The sequence below is a fragment of the Chiroxiphia lanceolata genome, chromosome 9 (assembly GCF_009829145.1).
Source record: "Chiroxiphia lanceolata isolate bChiLan1 chromosome 9, bChiLan1.pri, whole genome shotgun sequence".
In the NCBI taxonomy this organism is placed as follows: domain Eukaryota; kingdom Metazoa; phylum Chordata; class Aves; order Passeriformes; family Pipridae; genus Chiroxiphia; species Chiroxiphia lanceolata.
Window position 1 is genome coordinate 13,872,971 of NC_045645.1, and position 18,014 is coordinate 13,890,984.

Sequence of the window (18,014 nt, forward strand, 5' to 3'; positions counted from 1 at the left end):
CCAGGGAAGGTTCAGGTTGGACAGCAGGAGGAATTTCTTCCTGGAAAGGGTGGTCAGGCATTGGAAGGGGCTGCCCAGGGAGGTGGTGGAGTCCCCATCCCTGGAGGTGTCCAAGGAATGACTGGATGTGGCATTTAGTGCTCTGGGCTGGGTGACAAGGTGGAGATTGGAACAGGTTGGACTCAATGATCCTGGAGGGCTTTTTCAACCTCAGTGACCCTGTGATTCAGTGATTTTGTGATTGATTCTGTGATCTTGTGAGCTGACTAGGCTGGTGTTATCTCTTGGGTCTGTCTTGTCTGTCAATAATGCTCAATCCTGTCCTTTTTCATGGGGTACATCTTACATTGAAGGACACAGGATAAGTCATCTACGTAAAAGCAATGCACCTCTCACTGGCATGTGAAATCCCTCTAACACACATTTTACAGAACTACCAGCAAATTATGTGGCTCAACAGCATCAATAAAAGAGCGGGCTACCTGGCAGTTTTAGATTTCCTACATTAGTTAGTAAATGCAGTGGCCACCCTTCCTCTCCTATAGTAAAATCTGCTGAGCCTTTTCATGAAGGATGATTGCAATTTCCACCGGGCTGTGTATTCAAGGAAAAAACATAACTCATCAAAAGCTGAGCTATTTGCTCTTAAGATACAAGAGCGTTTTTCTTGAACACTTGACGTGACATTAACTATTCATGAAACTCAAGAGTGTTCAAACACTGCCTAAGTAAAATTGTTACTTTTCAACTTGATTGAGATCTTCTCTGAGCTATCCTCTGCAGCAGCCAATGGGCTCCCCACACATGAGGAATGCAGAGAGTGTGCAGGTACTGCAGCTGTGAACTATCGATTCGCTGAGAGTTGAGTTCCTCCTCCCACACTGATTCATGATCACGGCCTCCATTTGGGTCACACAGTATTTAACCACTTGTAAATTTTAATTAAATGATTTGTCACTTTGAGCATATAGTTTGTCATCCTGCAGCTGAGTGATGTGCCTCTCTCAGGGACTGACTCAAGGGAGGGCATCCATCTCCTGTCACCTGCCTTCCATTAGGGGGACGTAGCCATGGCACTGCAGGAGGGTCCATGCGACATGAGCCACTTCTGCGAGCGAGTCCAGCCCACCAATTATAAAAACACAATTTCCTCTTTGTCATCAACATGCATTTAACTTTCTGCTGGAAAGCAGTGCCAGGAAAGGTCCCTGGAGGTCCTGTTGGTGGCCAGTTGGCCTTGAGTCAGCAGTCCCCTGGCAGCCAGGAGGGCCAAGAGTGTCCAGGGGGGGGATCAGGCACAGCATTGCCGGCTGGGTCAGGGAGGGGATTGTCCTGCTCTGCTCTGCACTGGGGCAGCCTCACCTGGAATATTGGGGCAGTTTGGGGCACCACAATATAAGGAAGATATGAAGCCATTATAAAGTGTCCAAAGCAGGGCAATGAAGGTGAAGGGCCCTGAGGGGAAGCCGTTGTGAGGAGCAGCTGAGGGCACTTGGTCTGTTCAACTGGAGGAGACTGAGGGGAGACCTCATTGCAGTTACACCTTCCTTGGGAGGGGAAGAGGAGGGACAGGCACTGATCTCTGCTCTGTGGGGACCAGGAACAGGACCCTAGAGAATGGCCTGAAGTTGTGTCAGGGTAGGTTTAGTTTGGGTATTAGGAAACGGTTCTTCCCCGAGAGGGTGGTTGGGCACTGAACAGGCTCCCCAGAGCAGTGGTCACAGCACCAAGGCTGACAGAGCTCAAGAAGTGTTTTGGTGATCCTCTCAGGCCCATGGGGATGATCCTGTGCAGGGCCAGGAGTTAGACACAATGATCCTTGTGGGTCCCTTCCAACTCACATATTCTGTGATTCTGTGATTCTGAGTGCACCAACCCCTTTCCCTGCAGCACTTGGCAAAACATTGTTTTCCCTTCCAACAACTTACTTTCTCTTTTTCCTGTGCAAATCCCACATGTAGCTGCCCAAGTGTTTTTTCCTGCCAGCCTTGAGACAGTTGTACCTCTGGGAACTGCTAAGCCAGAGGTGGTATCTCACAGAATTCCTTTTTTCTTTTTTTTTTCCTAGTCAGTTCTGGAACTCATTTAGCTTTGAAAATCCACAACAACCTGCCATTTGCTAGTTTCATTTAATGTACTCTTTGTCTGATTGGAAGAGACAATGAATAATGATTTCCTTAACAGTTTGTGCTGTCCAAGGTTCTCTTTCTCTGCCTAAAGTTGTCCTTATATGGAAGATGTTGTTTCCAAGAGAAAGTGAAGCTCATAAACCATATATAGCTGTTGCCTGACTCTGCTTTTAATTGTTTTTTGTGACTGTGTAGCTCTTTCCTCCTCTGTGCCAGCTCTGGAGTCCTCATTTCAATGAATTTAAATAGATGCATGTTATACAGCACTGAGGTGAGCACATGGATTTCATAGACATCCTCCTCTGGCTGTAATAAGGGTTAATCCTTCGAGGCAAAGGGCCTCTTGGTTGTGCAGGGACATGAGCTGCTGCTTTAAAGGTGTTGCTTCAATTATAGGGGTCACCATTTGTGAGCTCAGGGAAATTAAAAAACCTCATGGAAAGTCCAGCCACAAAATACACAGAAAATGTGTATAACGGAGTCAAGTATTTTGTACTTTGCATGAATGTGCAGATTTTCTTTTTCCCAAAGCACTTTCAGATTTCCATTCTTTAACCAAGGGTATCATGTCAGAGTGGTGAGGTCCTTGCACAGGTTGCCCAGAGAAGCTGTGGCTGCCCCATCCCTGGAAGTGTCCCAGGACAGGTAGGATGGGGCTTGGAGCAACCTGGTCTAGGGGAAGGTGTCCCTGCCCATGGCAGGGGGTGGGACTGGGTAAACTTTAAGGTCCCTTCCAAGCCAACCCAGTCTGTGATTCCATGATTCCATTTATCCTTATTCACTGTTCCCTCTGATGAATGATTTGGGATTGCAGGAGCTGACATGGCCATTGAGAGGACTCTGAACTTCTGGAGCTGTGTGTGAGAGGGCAGATGAAACCCCTTAAATCTGGAGCCATTTTGGGTTGTCTTTCTGCTGGAAGTCCCTGAGCTGTGGGAGTCCCTTTCCAGAGCCCCTCACCCCTCCTGGCTGATGCTGCTTCTCCTCTGCAGCCTTTACTGCCACTGGAGGATTTTGCATTGCAGGCCTTTTATGCACCAGCCTTTCCTCACCTGCTTTTCAACTTAATCCAGAGGATTTTGGAGACATTATGGCCCAGCTTTGCATATGTGATTACATAGAGGAGAGGAAAAAAACCCAATAGTTGAGATTTTTCAAAGTTGATTGGGAGATTTAGGCATGAAGATTCTGTTAAGAGTCATGGCTTTGAAAATCTCTATCCGTTTGTATAATATTTTGGTGGAAAGAGAAAAAAGCACAAAAGCCAGCATTGGTGCCTCTGTGGGAGGCTTCTTCCTAATTAATCATAGAACCACAGAAATGTTAAAGTCAGAAAAGACCTTTAAGTTCATCAAGTTCAACAGTCAACCCACCACCAACTCCATGTTCAGCACTAAACCATGCCCCCAGATGCCAGATCCACATATTTTTGAACACTTCCAGGGATGGAGACTCCACCACTGCTCTAGGCAGCCTGTGCCAGGGCTTGACAACCCTTTCCATGAAGAACTTTTTCCTAATATCCAATCTAACCCTCCCCCGATGAAAGTGTCCTTTGAAACGGAAAACAAAAAGCACCAAAAAAGGTTCTTTTGTATTATCAGTGATCACTTCGTAGGTGATCCATGGCTCAGCTCATCTTGGGGTGCAATCAGATGAACCTGACATGGTGCATGTCCTTCTGCTCCAAAGGGACACATGGACTCCCAGGAAGGTTTCCCAGCCAGGCAATGGGCAATTTCTTTCTGCCATTGATTTTGGCTCAAAACAAGGATTTAGAAAGACAAGACAGAAAACAGCACGTGGTGCTTGGCAGGAATGTGAGCAGCTCTCAGAGTAGTTATGGATGGCATATTCTTAAAAAAAACAGGAACAGAAGGGGAAATGAGGTATTCTATAATAAAGTAGGTAAATCTCACAGTTGATGCTGAAAGCCTTTCACTTTTCTTTTTTCTATTCTCTCTGGGAATTAAGGGAGCTTTCTTTTGAGTGTGTATCCCAGGCCATACCTGCCTAAAGTGCTTTTGGGAAGACAGAGATGGACTTTTGGATGCCTTCAAACCAACTCTGATAGTCTTGGGGATACAGCAGAGAAAGACACATTTTGCCTCAAAAACAATTAACTTTTTTCCTAGTTTGTATAATGTATAATCCTTAAGTACTAAAAGCCTTCAAGTTTCTATGAAAGGAACTTTTTGAATGACTGATTTGGACTTGGATAGTCATCATCTGCATTTAACAGGTGGGATTTCCACCTCTTTGTAAAACACAGCTCCTTCTTCATTTAGGAGTTGGACTTGATGATCCTTGTGGGTCCTTTCCAACTCAGGATATTCCATATGAGAATTGAACACTAAATGTGACTGTGCAATGTGGGAGGGTAAGACATAGTATGCTCGGGTTTGGAACCCTTACAAACAGCAACGCAGACATTGCTTACTCCTGACACAGCTCTACAATCAGAGTACTTTGCTTTGACAATTTACTGCAGATTATTCAAACGACTCCCTGTTTTCCCATTACAAAATCCATACCCTGTTTGTTCAAGTGAACATGCTCTTGAGCTTTCAAGACCTATTTGTTTCCTGAATTGCCTCGCTTTGGCAGCAAACTTATTCAGAGTGGTTTTATACACCATGTTGTTGAATGAGGAGCTGAATGGTCAGCAATCATTTGGCTGCAATCAGGGGTATTAAGGAGGGTAAGTTCTATCAATTCTTTTTCTCATGGAGATGCAGCCCTGCCACTGTGGAAGATGATCGAGGGAGAAATGCGAAGCTGAGTTGTGTACCTCAACAATGAGAAGGATGTACAAAAGATGTCAAGGTCAATCATTTTGTCATCACTGAATGTCCCAGCGTCATCCAACATCACCCAACGTGGTGCTATATGGAGGTGGGCGGGTAGGAGGACAGGCTGCCACTCATTCATTGAGTTAAACTTCCTCTCCCTGATGCCAACATCTTTTTCTTACAGAAATATCTGACTAAGCAGCTGAAAATGGTCACATATTTTGAAAAACTTCCATCTTGATGAAAACAGCCTTTAAAATTTTAACCAGATGGCTCCACAGTGTTTTGTGGATTCAGAGGATCAGTTAAACTGTGGAGGACTTAAAAATCATGTACAGGAACAGGTGCCAAAGCACAGGAACAACTACAAAGTGAATTTTCCTTGTCAACCTTACACTGATGAAGCAACACACACTAAACTGAGCCTGAGCTCTCAAAATGTTTCCTTCCACCTGGGTGGGTGTGAGACTCCTATGAACACCTGCTGCTCAGAGGTACAAACCTCTGGGCCTGCCACGCCCACTTTGAGGATCACCTGCATCCTTGTTTAGTTTTGAATTTTGGCGTTCAGGTCATAAATCCTCATCAGCAGTTGGGCCTGGAGGAAAATGAAGGTGATGGTGTAGCAGGACAATGTGCAAGTGTATAACACAAGGTAGGCTCGAGCCTATAACACAAAGTACATGGCCTAGACAAGCTCTGGTCCAGCTCTCTGCAAACTATCTCTGTTTTACTCAGCACTCTCAGCTCCACCAGCAAACAACCTCAGCCTGCTCATAGTCCAAGTCCGTTTGAGCCCTGTTGGATGTTCAGGGACTTTCTGCACTGCCCTCACCAGAGTATTTGTGCCTTCACAAGTAGTTCCTATTCTGAGGAAGGTCTGTCTCCAATAATTGTAGACTCCTAAACAAAGGCAGGTAAAATCAAGACAGCACCACTCCTGGGATTGCTGACAACTTACGATAAAGAAATATTTGCTTAATTGTTTAGAGCTGCTGTTCAAACTTGTTATTCCTACACACTTGCAAGGACATGGGCTTGGCTCAACCATCATGTTTTTACTTACAAATTTTGGTGCTGTTTTCTTTAACCTAGAAGAGATTATTGGAAAACCCCCACATCCTACAGTGTTTCTTGGGTTGCCTGAGAGCTCATCTGAAAAGTTCAAAGAAGGGCCAAAAACAGCTTAAAAGCCAGTTTGGTAGACTGAGTCTTGCAACTGGTTTGCAATAAGGAGACAGTAAAGATGGAGCGATACAGATTTAAAGGTTCAGAGCAAGGAAATGGATTCTGGATCATCTCAGGATGTTGTTTTTCATCCCTGGATGGAAATATTGTTGGCAACTGCATCAAATTGTCCATGTTGCATAGATACTCTAAATGCAGCTGGCATGGAATGGAGATTTCCATGTGGTGTGAAATTCAGACAGGGAAAAGACAAAAAAAGCAGAAGTGTTGCCTGCAATGAGATGGGTAGCTTGGAAAGAAGCCAATTTTTTTTTCCACTCAAAACTCAACAGGCCTTTATTTGAATTTCTTTAAAACTGGCATATTCAGGGAGATTTCAAATAGGCTTTTTCTGACAAGTCCCCTAATCCCCCAAGCCTTCCCTCCCTCAACAACCCAAGTTTGTCAGCTCCTTCCCAGCCAGCTGTAGCTAGAGGCTCTTTATATTCCACTAAGAGTTGGGACCCTCCCTGAAGTTACAGATACCCAGTTCTACATACATTGTAAATCTCTGCACATGGCCACATATCTCATCGAGATGGATATATGCATATTTATTCCTGTACGAATTACTGTAGTCAGCCAATTCTGGCTGATAAAACCCTCACATAAAACATTCCCTTCTGTGATAAATAAAAACAAGGACTGCTCTCTTCCTGCTGCTGAATCACATTCTGGAATCTCCTGCTTCTCCTTTCTTAAGCAGAACTGGAAGGTGTCTCAATCTAGTGGAAGGTGTCCTTGCCTGGGGGGGGTGGAACAAGATGGGCTTTAAGGTCGCTTCCGACCAAACCATTCTGGGATTTTATGTGCTGGTTTAGACGGGATATTGGGAAGGGATTCTTCCCTGTGAAGGTAGTGAGGCCCTGGCACAGGATGCCCAGAGAAGCTGTGGCTGCCCCATCCCTGGAATTGTCCAAGGGCAGGTTGGACAGGGCTTGGAGCAACCTAGTGTAGTGGAAGATGTCCCTGCTCATGGCAGGGGGTGGAATGAGATGAATTTTAAGATCCCTTCCAACCCAAACCATTGTAGGATTCTATGATTCTATCATGCCATGATTCTATGGTTCTATGAACATGGCCCTCTAGGGACAGTCCTTCAGAGCTCCTGTGCCATGTCTTGCAGTGTTGCAGGCTACAAGATTTTCCTTCCCTTGTGGAACTGTTGCAGGATCATGGACAGAGCACAGGAACATATGACTTTGGGCCACCCAGATCAGCCTCCATGGATTTACTGTGTCATGAGCTAAATGTGCAAACACTCAACTTCCTGGCATAGTTTGGGAGCACAGGCCTAAATCATGGCTGTGGATGAAGAATAAAATTTAACTATATGGACCTCTGCCCCCAGCCTGCCTTCAGAGCAGATGCTTCCAGCCCATCTGAGGGAGTCCATGCCACGCCAGGCTTCCCCCATGGCCTGAATAGAATCGGGTACCACTATCTCACTGAGATGGGGAGATGTCTTGAGGGTGTGGACTGAGGAGATAATGTTTTTTATCTATAGTGACAATTAATAAACTGATGTCACACCTATAAAGAAAGAGGGAATGGCATGAAGTTGTGTCAGGGGAGGTTTAGGCTGGATGTCAGGAAAAGGTTCTTCCCTCAGAGGGTGGTTGAGCACTGAACAGGCTCCCCAGGGCAGTGGTCACAGCACCAAGGCTGCCAGAGCTCAAGGAGTGTTTGACAACTCTCAAGGACAGGGTGGGATTGTTGGGGTGTCCTGTGCAGGGCCAGGAATTGGACTCATGATCCTTGTGGGTCCCTTCCAACTCAGGATATTCTATGATTCTGTGATATTGATGTTTTAAAAATCTATTAAATGTGCGAAGTGAGTGCTATGCCAAAAAGAGACTCCTCTGTGCCCCCAGTGTGTGCTGGTTCCCATGCTGGGGCTCCTACACTGAGTGCACTTATATATGCAAATGCTGATCTTATTTACAATAACATAAATGAATTTGCATAATGACAAACAACTAACACCAAGGACACCGATCCGTTGGAGCTGAGAACTTCCACAGAGGGGTGAGCATCATTCAGAGATGTGGAGGAACATCGGGCTCATGAGATGTGGCTCATCCCTCAGCATTGGAAACACTTAGACAGGAGAAAGGTTCAACACTGAAGCAGAAACAATAAGCTGAGCATCTCCCCACCTTCCACATCCTGCGCTCTTCTCTCAGACTACAGAAGCCATTTCACACCTGTCCCTGGCATTTCCCTGGCACTGCTCTCCTAGCATTTCCCAAAAGCACTTCTTGGTTAAAATGTGACATTTCAGCAAACTGGTCAATGTGTTATATTCTAAAATATTCATCAGCTTCTCCTCCTAAGTGGGCTTCTCATATTTGCGGGAAAACTCATTAACAGTGAAATCCCCCATGACAGAAGGCTTGTAGGCAATACACTATTAGGATAAAAACATTCTTGTATTTATTTCTGGTTTAGAGAGTAGGAATCAATGGACTAAAAATGACCTAGTTCTAATCCCATTTTTCAGCTGATAGAAAGTAGCTCTTTTGATATTAAATAATGCATCTCTTCAGCAAGCAGTGAATATATATGATTTACTGTGTTCAAACAGGCTGGTGAAATGATGCAGTCTCTAACCACTGCAGAATGTCACTGAGCACACCCTGCGAGCTGTCTGAGACGTGCATTCTGCTCAAACAGAAACATTTACCTAATTCCATAGATTCTGCTTTGAGGATGGAGCTTTCACAGAGTGATTTAAAAACATCGAGTTCACCTGTTTGTAAGAGCAGATGTATGTAATGCTTTAAAGACAGCTATTTCCCAGAGCACAGGCACTGTATAATTCCCAGTGTTCTTGGTTTAAGCGCCGTGTTCCCACAGGAACACGTTACCACAGAATTCACTGGGCAGGTGCACTAAGCTGGGGGAACACAAAACAATTTCTTTCTAGCAGAGAGAACTATACTGGAATTTCACATCTGCTTGGAGTTCTGAAATGCAACAGCAATGCCCATGAATGTAAAGCTTTCATCTAATTAACAAGTAAGTTTAATATACTGGTATTTTTCTTTAGAGACTGTTCTCTCTGGTACCAAACTACTTGGTAACTCTATATCTGTTTTATATTTGTCATATTTGACAAAAAAAAGCTCTGGTGTGGCTCTCCTGGGTGCTGGAGGGTGATTCAGCCATCAGCTGCATACATGGGGACACGGGGTAGCCTGGGAGACTCTGCCTCCCTTCCCAGGGTGGGGTCATTTGGGAGGCAGCGAAGTGGCCACCAAGCATCAAAAGCTCTTTGAACAAACGGACATCTGTTCCTAATGTGATTTAGAAGTTAAATTTGCAGTGATCCAGGATCTGTTACCCTAAATCTAGATCATCTATTCATACTTGTTTAGTGTTTTGGAAGGAATTCCACAAACTGGGAAAGAAAGAACAGTTTGAGTGTTGGCTGCCGAAGCACGATCGGCTGTGACTCACAGCTGGTCACCCTCTCCTGCCTCAGGGCTTGTCCCCAGTCCAGGGTTTGCTGCACCAATGGCTCTCCTGCCCATGTGCAAAAATCTCCATTTGAAGGTACAAAGACAAAATTAATGGCAAGAAAGAACACCACAAATTCCAAAATTCAGAGTCCAGCCCTGTAGATTTTCCGTGTGCAAATCATTTATTGATTAAAATGGGATTTGCAACTGCACAAGAAGAGAAAAAAAAAGCTGGTCTGAAAGCTTCCCATGAGACAAATAGAGCCTGCTTGAAATTAGGTGTGATTTGGTATTCTGGCCTATTAAATATATTAGATATGCAGAAAGGCAGATCAGGGACAAGCCACTGAAGTTCAAGGAGTTGTCCAACCTGCCCGGGTGCTCATTTAAACACACGCTTTTGTTCCTGAGAAAATTAAATAACTTAAGGTCCTTCTCTCTCCAACTCCAATTTTTATAATAGTGCCTCATCAGATGTGAAATCATTAATTAAAGAAGATTCCTCAATTATTCTCTGTGACCTGTCACAGTTACTTGTTTAGTCAGCGTTAAGAATTCAGCAGCATCTTCAAAGGCTTTTCAAGACACCACCTGTGAACTAATTACACTGAAGGAGGAGACGTTTTAAGTACCTCCAGTTCCTGGTGCTGCCTGACAAAATAGATACCAACCCTGGCCTTAATTTTTTTAACTTTTTGTAGCTAATTCTACATGTTTTAAGCATTGCCACTTCAAATTAGGAAAGTAAATCCCCAAATGTAAAAAAAAGGGCTCCAGCAGAGAAATGCATAAGTGTATCACCAGGCCCTCAAACGCTGGGTGGGTTTGCAAATTATGTCTGAGATGGTTTGTCTCCTATTTGGAACTGTGAGGGATTCTTAAAGACCTTCAGGATTCCTACAGATTCCTCAGTTCCTACAAAAAGTAACTTCCTAGTTTGGGCTTTGAGAAAGATCCTGGAAAATTCAACAAGTGATGTTGAACAGCCTGTCAGTCGTTTACTTTGATTTCCGGGAGATCCTTGACCTGCAACTCTCCCTCCTCTACCTGCAGTTAAATGTTGACTCAGTTTGGGGTGTTTTCAAAACCTTTGGCTCCATGTTGAAACCCTACAAAGGATCTGTGTCCTTCCAGCAGCAAAACCTTCTCCAGGAAAAACATCCAGTGGAGCTGCACTGAAGTGGTAAAGGATGGTGGTAATTAACCAATTAGCTGCAAAGCCTTGATTAAGCAGGAGGGAGGCTGATGCTCTGTGTTCTGACTAATGGAAGACACAAGACAAAACGGATTTCCTACAGATTATCCACATTTTGTGTTCCTGCAGGAGGGAAGCAGGACAGACAGACAGTGATCCAACAAGCTCTGTGGCTAAAACCTCGTGGGATGACTTAAACAAAGCCAGAAATTTTGTCCCTGCCCATGGCAGGGGTTGGAACAAGATGATCTTTAAGGTCCCTTTCAACACAAACCAGTCTAGGACTCTAGGATAAATCTTGTTTTACTGTCATATTTTACTGTTGAAAGCAGCTACAAATGAATAACTGGGGTTTTCTGTCCCCATTTCCCACCCCAACCTCCTGCCTAATGCTGCAGCACACGAGGGACTCTGTTTCTGACACTGGAAACTTCTGAAATGCCTCTGCAGCTGTGGAAGTTGGTAGCAACAGTGATGGTATTACCCAGCTATTTACCAGCTAAAAGTTAGCCAAGTAGAGGGACTATGACAGTGTTATTTCATTACGTAATGCCAATAGAACAGTTCAGTGGCAATGCCACTGCTGATACCGGAGCTAAGTTCCGGGAAGAAGGACTCAATCCTAAATTTTCAACCATTTGGAGAACTTCCTTTGAAAAATCCCACCCCTTCTGTTGTCTTTCAGTGGAACAGATATCTTTCAACTGCAAACTGATATCAGAGTCCTTCCCTCGGTCATTTAAAGTTGGACTAGCTCGCATGGCTTCAGAACTATTACAACTTTAACAGCTTCTAAATTTTCCCTCTGTTGCATTCAAATGTTTTCATATTTTCAATTTTATATTGTATTTGGCAAACGACCTCTATATTTAGGACTGTGCCCTCAGAATTAAGACAGAGATCACTATAAAAGGATGTTATTCATTTCCATTCCCCCATCTTCACCCTGCTCCCAAAAATACATATGATTTTGCTCATCAAAAATTTCCACAGCAGCAAGAATTCAAACACATCTCAAAACCGTGTACTTGAACATAATTTTTTTTAAAGTGAGAAAAGCTGTGCTCTTTGTTGTAGTGTTTACTTACAGAAATTAAACCCCAAAATGTTACTAGAGACCATTCCAACCACAGCCATACAGCAGAAACCATCACTCTCTGAACAAAGCTTGGAATAAGATCAGGCTAAGGGGACTTTTTAAGGAATTACAAATCCCAGTGTTAACACACAGACTGAGGTCTCCTATCACCACTTTGCACGATCGACATATCAATGACTCTTTCTTCTTCTCAGCTTCTGTTAACTCTAAAAATAATTCCTTAGCTTATTTTCAGCTGCTTGGGCGTCCAAAGCAAACCATGGAAAATCACAAGGAAAGGGGCTTTCACTGTAAGCACTATCAGCTTTTTGCAGTGAAGTCCATCCCTCCCCTCCCGCTGTTGGGTTAGCAATGGGGGCGGTCCTACATTGCTCAGGGTTCTACTGCTGTTTGTGGTCAGCCACAGGAGATTCCCTGCACATAAAGGACACTGCGCTTTAGGGAGCTCAGGGCTGTTCAGGGCACAGGAGAAGGCAGAGAGGCAACAACTCTGTGTCCCGAGTGTCCCCACAGAGGACACCAGGGATTGCCCTTCCTAAGCCTTTAATTAAAAGCTACAAAGATTTATTCTCGTCTTGCTACTCCTCTAAATCTGAAGCTGTTGGAACCTCCTGCTGCCTGCAACTCTTGGTTTAATCTGCTTTTTTTAACTGATGAGTGGATCACCTCAATTGTTGTGCCTTTCTGGTGCAGTCTTTCCAATCATTTTATCTCAATTTGGAAATAAAATTACAGTTTAGGTGAAGGTTTTGGCAGAGGAAAATTTTCCTTGTGTTTGTCTCCCAAATAATCCTGATCCTGCTTCCCAGACTCCTACTTGGAGGAGACCTGAGCATTGCACATTACTACATCATGCACATGGAAATAATATCAACCTGCTGGGTCTGACACTGTAACTGCACCACGGGGAAACTGTTTAACATGGATCAACAGGAGCTGGACCGTGGTATGTAAGACTCCTGCCTGCCCCTTCCAAACCCTTTGAGAATCATGTGGGAACCTTGTTATAGGCTGACCTGATCTGAAAACATCTTTTATCCAGCTCTGGGCTGGGCAGCTCCTGTTCAACAGCCTGTGCTAGGCTGATTTAGTCCAGAAGAGACCACAAAGATGCTCTGAGGGCTGGAGCCCCTCTGCTCTGGAGACAGACTGCAAGAGCTGGAGGTGTTCACCTGAAGAAGGCTCCCGGGAGATCTTAGAGCCTGTTCCAGTGCCTAAAGGGGCTCCAAGGGAAATGGAGAAAGACTGTATAAGGGCCTGGAAAGACAGGACAAGGGGGAATGGCTTCCCACTGCCAGAGGGCAGGGTTAGATGGGATATTGGGAAGAAATTCTTCCCTGTGAAGGTGGTGAGGCCCTGGCACAAGTTGCCCAGAGAAGCTGTGGCTGCCCGATGCCTGGAAGTGTCCAAGGCCAGGCTGGATGGGGCTTGGAGCAACCTGGTCTAGTGGAAAGTGTCTCTGCCTGGGGCAGGGAGTGGGACTGGATGGGATTTGAGGTCCCTCCCAGTCCAAACCAGTCTGTGATTCTGAGACAAGCTCCACTGAGGGTGTCCTGTTGAGGAGCAGCAACAGGAAATCCCCAAGGACATCGGGATGTACTATGAACAGTCAACCACCTGCCAAGCACAAGGGCAGATGTTTCAGCTCTCCATGAACGCCTTCTGGCACTGTACATGGGAAGGAGCTCACAACAGGCCCTTGGATCCATCCTACAAGTCACTCAGTGATGAGACAGCAAGAAATTTGTCAGCCTCAACCCAACATTCATGTTTACAGCAACACCAGGGGAGAGTCAGGAAGAGCCAGATCATCACAAGAGCACAGAATCGCCCGCGTGGCGTTAGCCAGGAGAGACCGAATGGCAGGAACAGAGATGCGGGAGGGGTCTGCTCAGAACGGGAGAGAAGAGGACAAGAAATGAAGCCTGGAGGGAAGACACACCAATGACAGCACAAAGACAGAAGGAGACAGTCCAGCACTACCACAACAAGCTGCCCGTAACCAGCTCCGGTCACTGACACGGCAATGCATTGAGATGAGTCCCTCAGGAGTACCCAACATCCTGTGGGAATGTGTGTGGATACTGACCTGGGCTTGAGACAGCACTAGAGGTAGTAGGCTCAATAATTTCTACAAAAAGGGAAAAGGAAAAAAAAAAAAGAGAACATTTGGGAGTTAATCACACATGGAAGACAAATACAGAATGAGACAGCAAACAGTCATGCAACAGACAGCACAGTTTTATTTCCAGGTTGGGCTGGGCACCACCGGCCCCTGACAAACCTGCAGGCGACCAGACTCCTGTGCCTATGAACTACAGCAGGGCTGCTCTTTGCCCAGCTACCTTGTGTGAACAGCACCAGGACCATCACACTCCCAATATGCAAATATTTTTGCCCTTGGAGTTCTCGAGCTCCAAACCATTTCTCCGGGGAGGTCCTAAAATCTGGCTGGAAAAAACGGTTTGCTCACTTCATCAAAGGCAATTTCCTTCCATGAATATAAGTCAAGGTAACAATTTTGAACAAAGAATGTTTTAAAGCAATAGTTTTGTGCTTCAGTGAACTTTTAAGAAGGCATCTTTTTAATTACTGAAGTCTTTCCAGAAGAAAACATTTCTCAGAAACATCAAACCCATTTCAAAGTTGTTTACTTCCCCTGGGGCAACCAATGCAAACAACAGGCAAAGTTAAGAGAAGACACAGTTCTCCTGCATCCAGCCTAATGAAACAATCACCTGTGGCTTTTCATTATAATTTGACTTCAGAATTCATTATTCTGGGCCTTTTCATTAGCTTTGAATAGTGCTATGCAAAATGAAATACCAGTCCCAATTAATCTTGCGCGGAAGCAAACTCCCATCTCAATGCAGCAATTCAATACTCTTCATAAAAAAGGTTTAACAAAATTACCAAGCTCAAAAGATCATTGACCATATCTTGGCTATAACAAGAAACTAATGAAAAAAAATGTGAACAAGTTGACTACAGGGCTGCACAAGGAATAGCTGAGCACACACACCGCTCTTGGCCAAATTTGAGGGTTTTTTTCCCTTTACAATTACTTTTCAGGTTAATATGATGCAAAAATGAGTCCAATGAAATAACAGAGAAATATTTTCCCAAATAAAAAGTTGTGATGGCTTTTTACAAAGGCAAAAGTTCCTCTTGTTGCAGAATAACACCATCTTTCCAACAATCAAGTAAATTAACATACTCACTAAGTACAGTATTTCATTAAAAAGCAAAATACCATTCCCAAAACAGCAGGGATTGCACTACGATCGTGCCTCTTTGGATCTAGACTTAATTATAGGTGCTTAAGGTGGCATAAAGTCACATATTCATGGCATCATTGAGGCTGGAAGTGAAGGTGGTAATATCCATGTATTATTCTTGCAAAAAATCTCATTTTTAAATATATTATTAGATCAAGGAATTGGTGAGACGGATCTATTTCTAGTTTCAAGTTCTAAAACTCTTTGCAAATCTTTATTCATGAAAATGTTCAGGTCTGTAGAGAGAAAACAAAACCAGCTGGTTTTCTATAAGCACGCTTGGCTGGTTCATTAAAATGAAAATATATTAATGACTTCTTAGCAACACTGGGAGGCAGGGATGTGTGGGGAAGAGTGGAACTGGCTCTACTTCATTTTTCTGGGACCCCAGTCCTACAGTATCAGCACTGCTCAGACTTTCAGGGGTGCTTGTGGAAAAAAAATCTGCAAGTATAATGGAAAACCATGATATTCTGTGCCACTTTTGTGACTCCAGTGGAGAATTCTCCTTGAGCTGAACTTTTGGGATTTGTTTTATAAAGCAGAGGAACAGCAACGTGTTCACAGCAGCTCCTGGTTTGCCCTTGACAGACTTGGGGCTGTCTGTGTGCAGGACCTTGTGTTATCTCCAGAGTTGTCTGTTCTGGGGAGGCAGGTGTGAACCAAAACCATCTCCACAGTTTAAAGCAGAGCTTTAATTCAGGCTGGGACCAAAGAGATAGAAACAAGAACATCCTGAGCATAGGGATACTGGTATAGCATTCCTGGCTGCTACACATACATGGAAAACAGGGGATTTCCGTCCGTATCTGACCTGAATTTCTTCCAGTGAAGAAATTTAGTGAAGAAATTTTCCCTAGTATCTAATTTAAACCTGCCCTGGTGCAACAGAGAAATGCACTGACAGGCCCTGGTGTAATCCCATTCCCAGGAGAAAAGTATGCAGGAATCTCCACCCCATTGTCATGGGAAAAGGCAAAATGTCATGTTCTCTTAAAAATCGGTTTGGTTGTTGGTGTGTGGTGTGCTGGATCTGAGTGCTGGAAATGACCTGAGAATCAGCGGCTGAGTGAGTTTAAATGAAGTGGAAGAATAAACCCCCCAGATTTGTAACTGCAGCTCTAATCCTCAAAAGAGAAACCTTTGGAGAATAAGCTCCTAAAGACACCTGGGCAGGGGAGGTGAGGTTTGATGTCAAGGACATTTAATGCTGCCTTTCACCAAAGGGAAGAGACGGTAGCTAGAAATTCCTTTCTGATCCCAGGCAGAAAATAGCTGGCAGAGAAAAGTTCTTAACAAAATGGGAAACCACCCCATGAAAGGCTCCACAGCAAAAGGAGGCAAATTGCAGGGAGCAAAAGGAATTGGCTGTAAAGAAGCAATGTCTGGGAAAAACAGAACAGCATCTTGGAAAGGAAGCCACAGCATACATTCCCTGACCCCAGAGATCATGGAATATCTGAGGCTGGAAAAGACCTCCAAGAGGAATATCTGAGGCTGGAAAAGACCCCTGAATGCCACTATTCCCACTAAACCATAACATGAAGGCTTGAGATACCTCAGAGAAATGGGAGCTCTTCTGCTCACAAAGAAATTAAGTAGGACCTAAAAATATTTTTGTCTCAGTTTTAGCACAAGCTTAAAGGCTGAAGTTCTGCATAACAACATGGAAATGGGAAATGCCAGAGCAGAGTTAAAGCAAAATTCAATCAGCTCAGGAGGCCGAGGTCAGAGGGATTTAAATATGTTTGCACATAAAATTGTCAAAACAACAGTAAATTCATGGGGAGGGGAGGACAGCAGGGGCAGCAGGATTGAGAATTACAGACGTGTTCCAGGAGGGCAAGACCCACAGCTATAGCTTCATGGCATCCACAGCCTCAGAAAATATGAGCTATTAAAGGATATAGGCAGGTAAAAATAAGCAGGTAAATAAAACTGGCTATCAGTTTACTAGAGATCAATTACTTGTAATTATTTGCCTAGAAAATGTCCCTGTATATGATTAAGGAACAGAGCAATTCATGACCCCCCTGTTTGCATGAGTAGAGGGTACAAACTGAGGGTGGATGAGTTCAGAAATGCAGTGTGGGGCTGCAGCATTCCAGCCTTGCTGTCCTCACACTGCTCCTCATTGGACCTCAGGAAAGGAAAACTAACTCCTTCAGGAGAAAATCCCATCAATCGAGGGAAGGAATTCTGCAGGGAGCAGCCTGTATTGTGAGGGGATTAGATCCAATGCCCAGGTGTCCTCCCAGGCCCAGCCTCTTCAGAGCAAAATGAGCTTTTCTTATACCCAAGAGGTCACGGAAAACTCAGCAACAGTAAACAACCCTTCGTTTCAGGCTAAGCCTGAACAAACCAGACAGAAGAGTGTCTGACTCCCAGATAAAAACCATCCAACCCCAGGTACCTCCTCTCCCAGCTCCCAGCCCATAGCACCCAGCATGGACATGGAGCTGCCCCCGGAACGCACACTGGAGAGTTCTCATGTCTTTTCATTTCAAACACTAACAGAGACGATGATCTTTTTCAGTTTTCTGGAGCTCGAGCTCAGCACCAGCCCCTTGCTGGGACTGTGACAGAACAAGGCTTGAGTTAAAGCCAGGAACCCAATTTTTTGTTACAATGGTACCTTATTTTATCACCCTGCAGCTGGTCCAAAATGAAACTGTTGGGCTTGGTGCAATTAATACTGCTAGGGGGATAGAGGTTTTTAAAAATGAAAAAATATGCTTTATTATGAGTAAAGCCATGTGCCACACTCCAATTCTGGTTTGGGGAATAAAAAACAATGCAATACACAGCTGAGATTTAATGTAATACTGAA

General features: G+C 44.4%; 1 protein-coding gene across 2 annotated transcripts in view; it reads right to left on the reverse strand.

Annotated features, from left to right (window-relative positions):
• NEGR1 (neuronal growth regulator 1) overlaps window positions 1–18,014 on the reverse strand; it is a 221,802-nt gene that overhangs the window by 21,550 nt on the left and 182,238 nt on the right. Inside the window, exon 7 of one of the 2 annotated variants that reach the window (XM_032696533.1) lies at window positions 13,996–14,037. The exons of the other annotated variant lie outside the window; for it this stretch is intronic. Within the exon in view, the coding sequence (XP_032552424.1) occupies window positions 13,996–14,037 (42 nt within the window). The remainder of the gene's footprint in view (window positions 1–13,995; window positions 14,038–18,014) is intronic. 2 annotated transcript variants of the gene reach the window in all.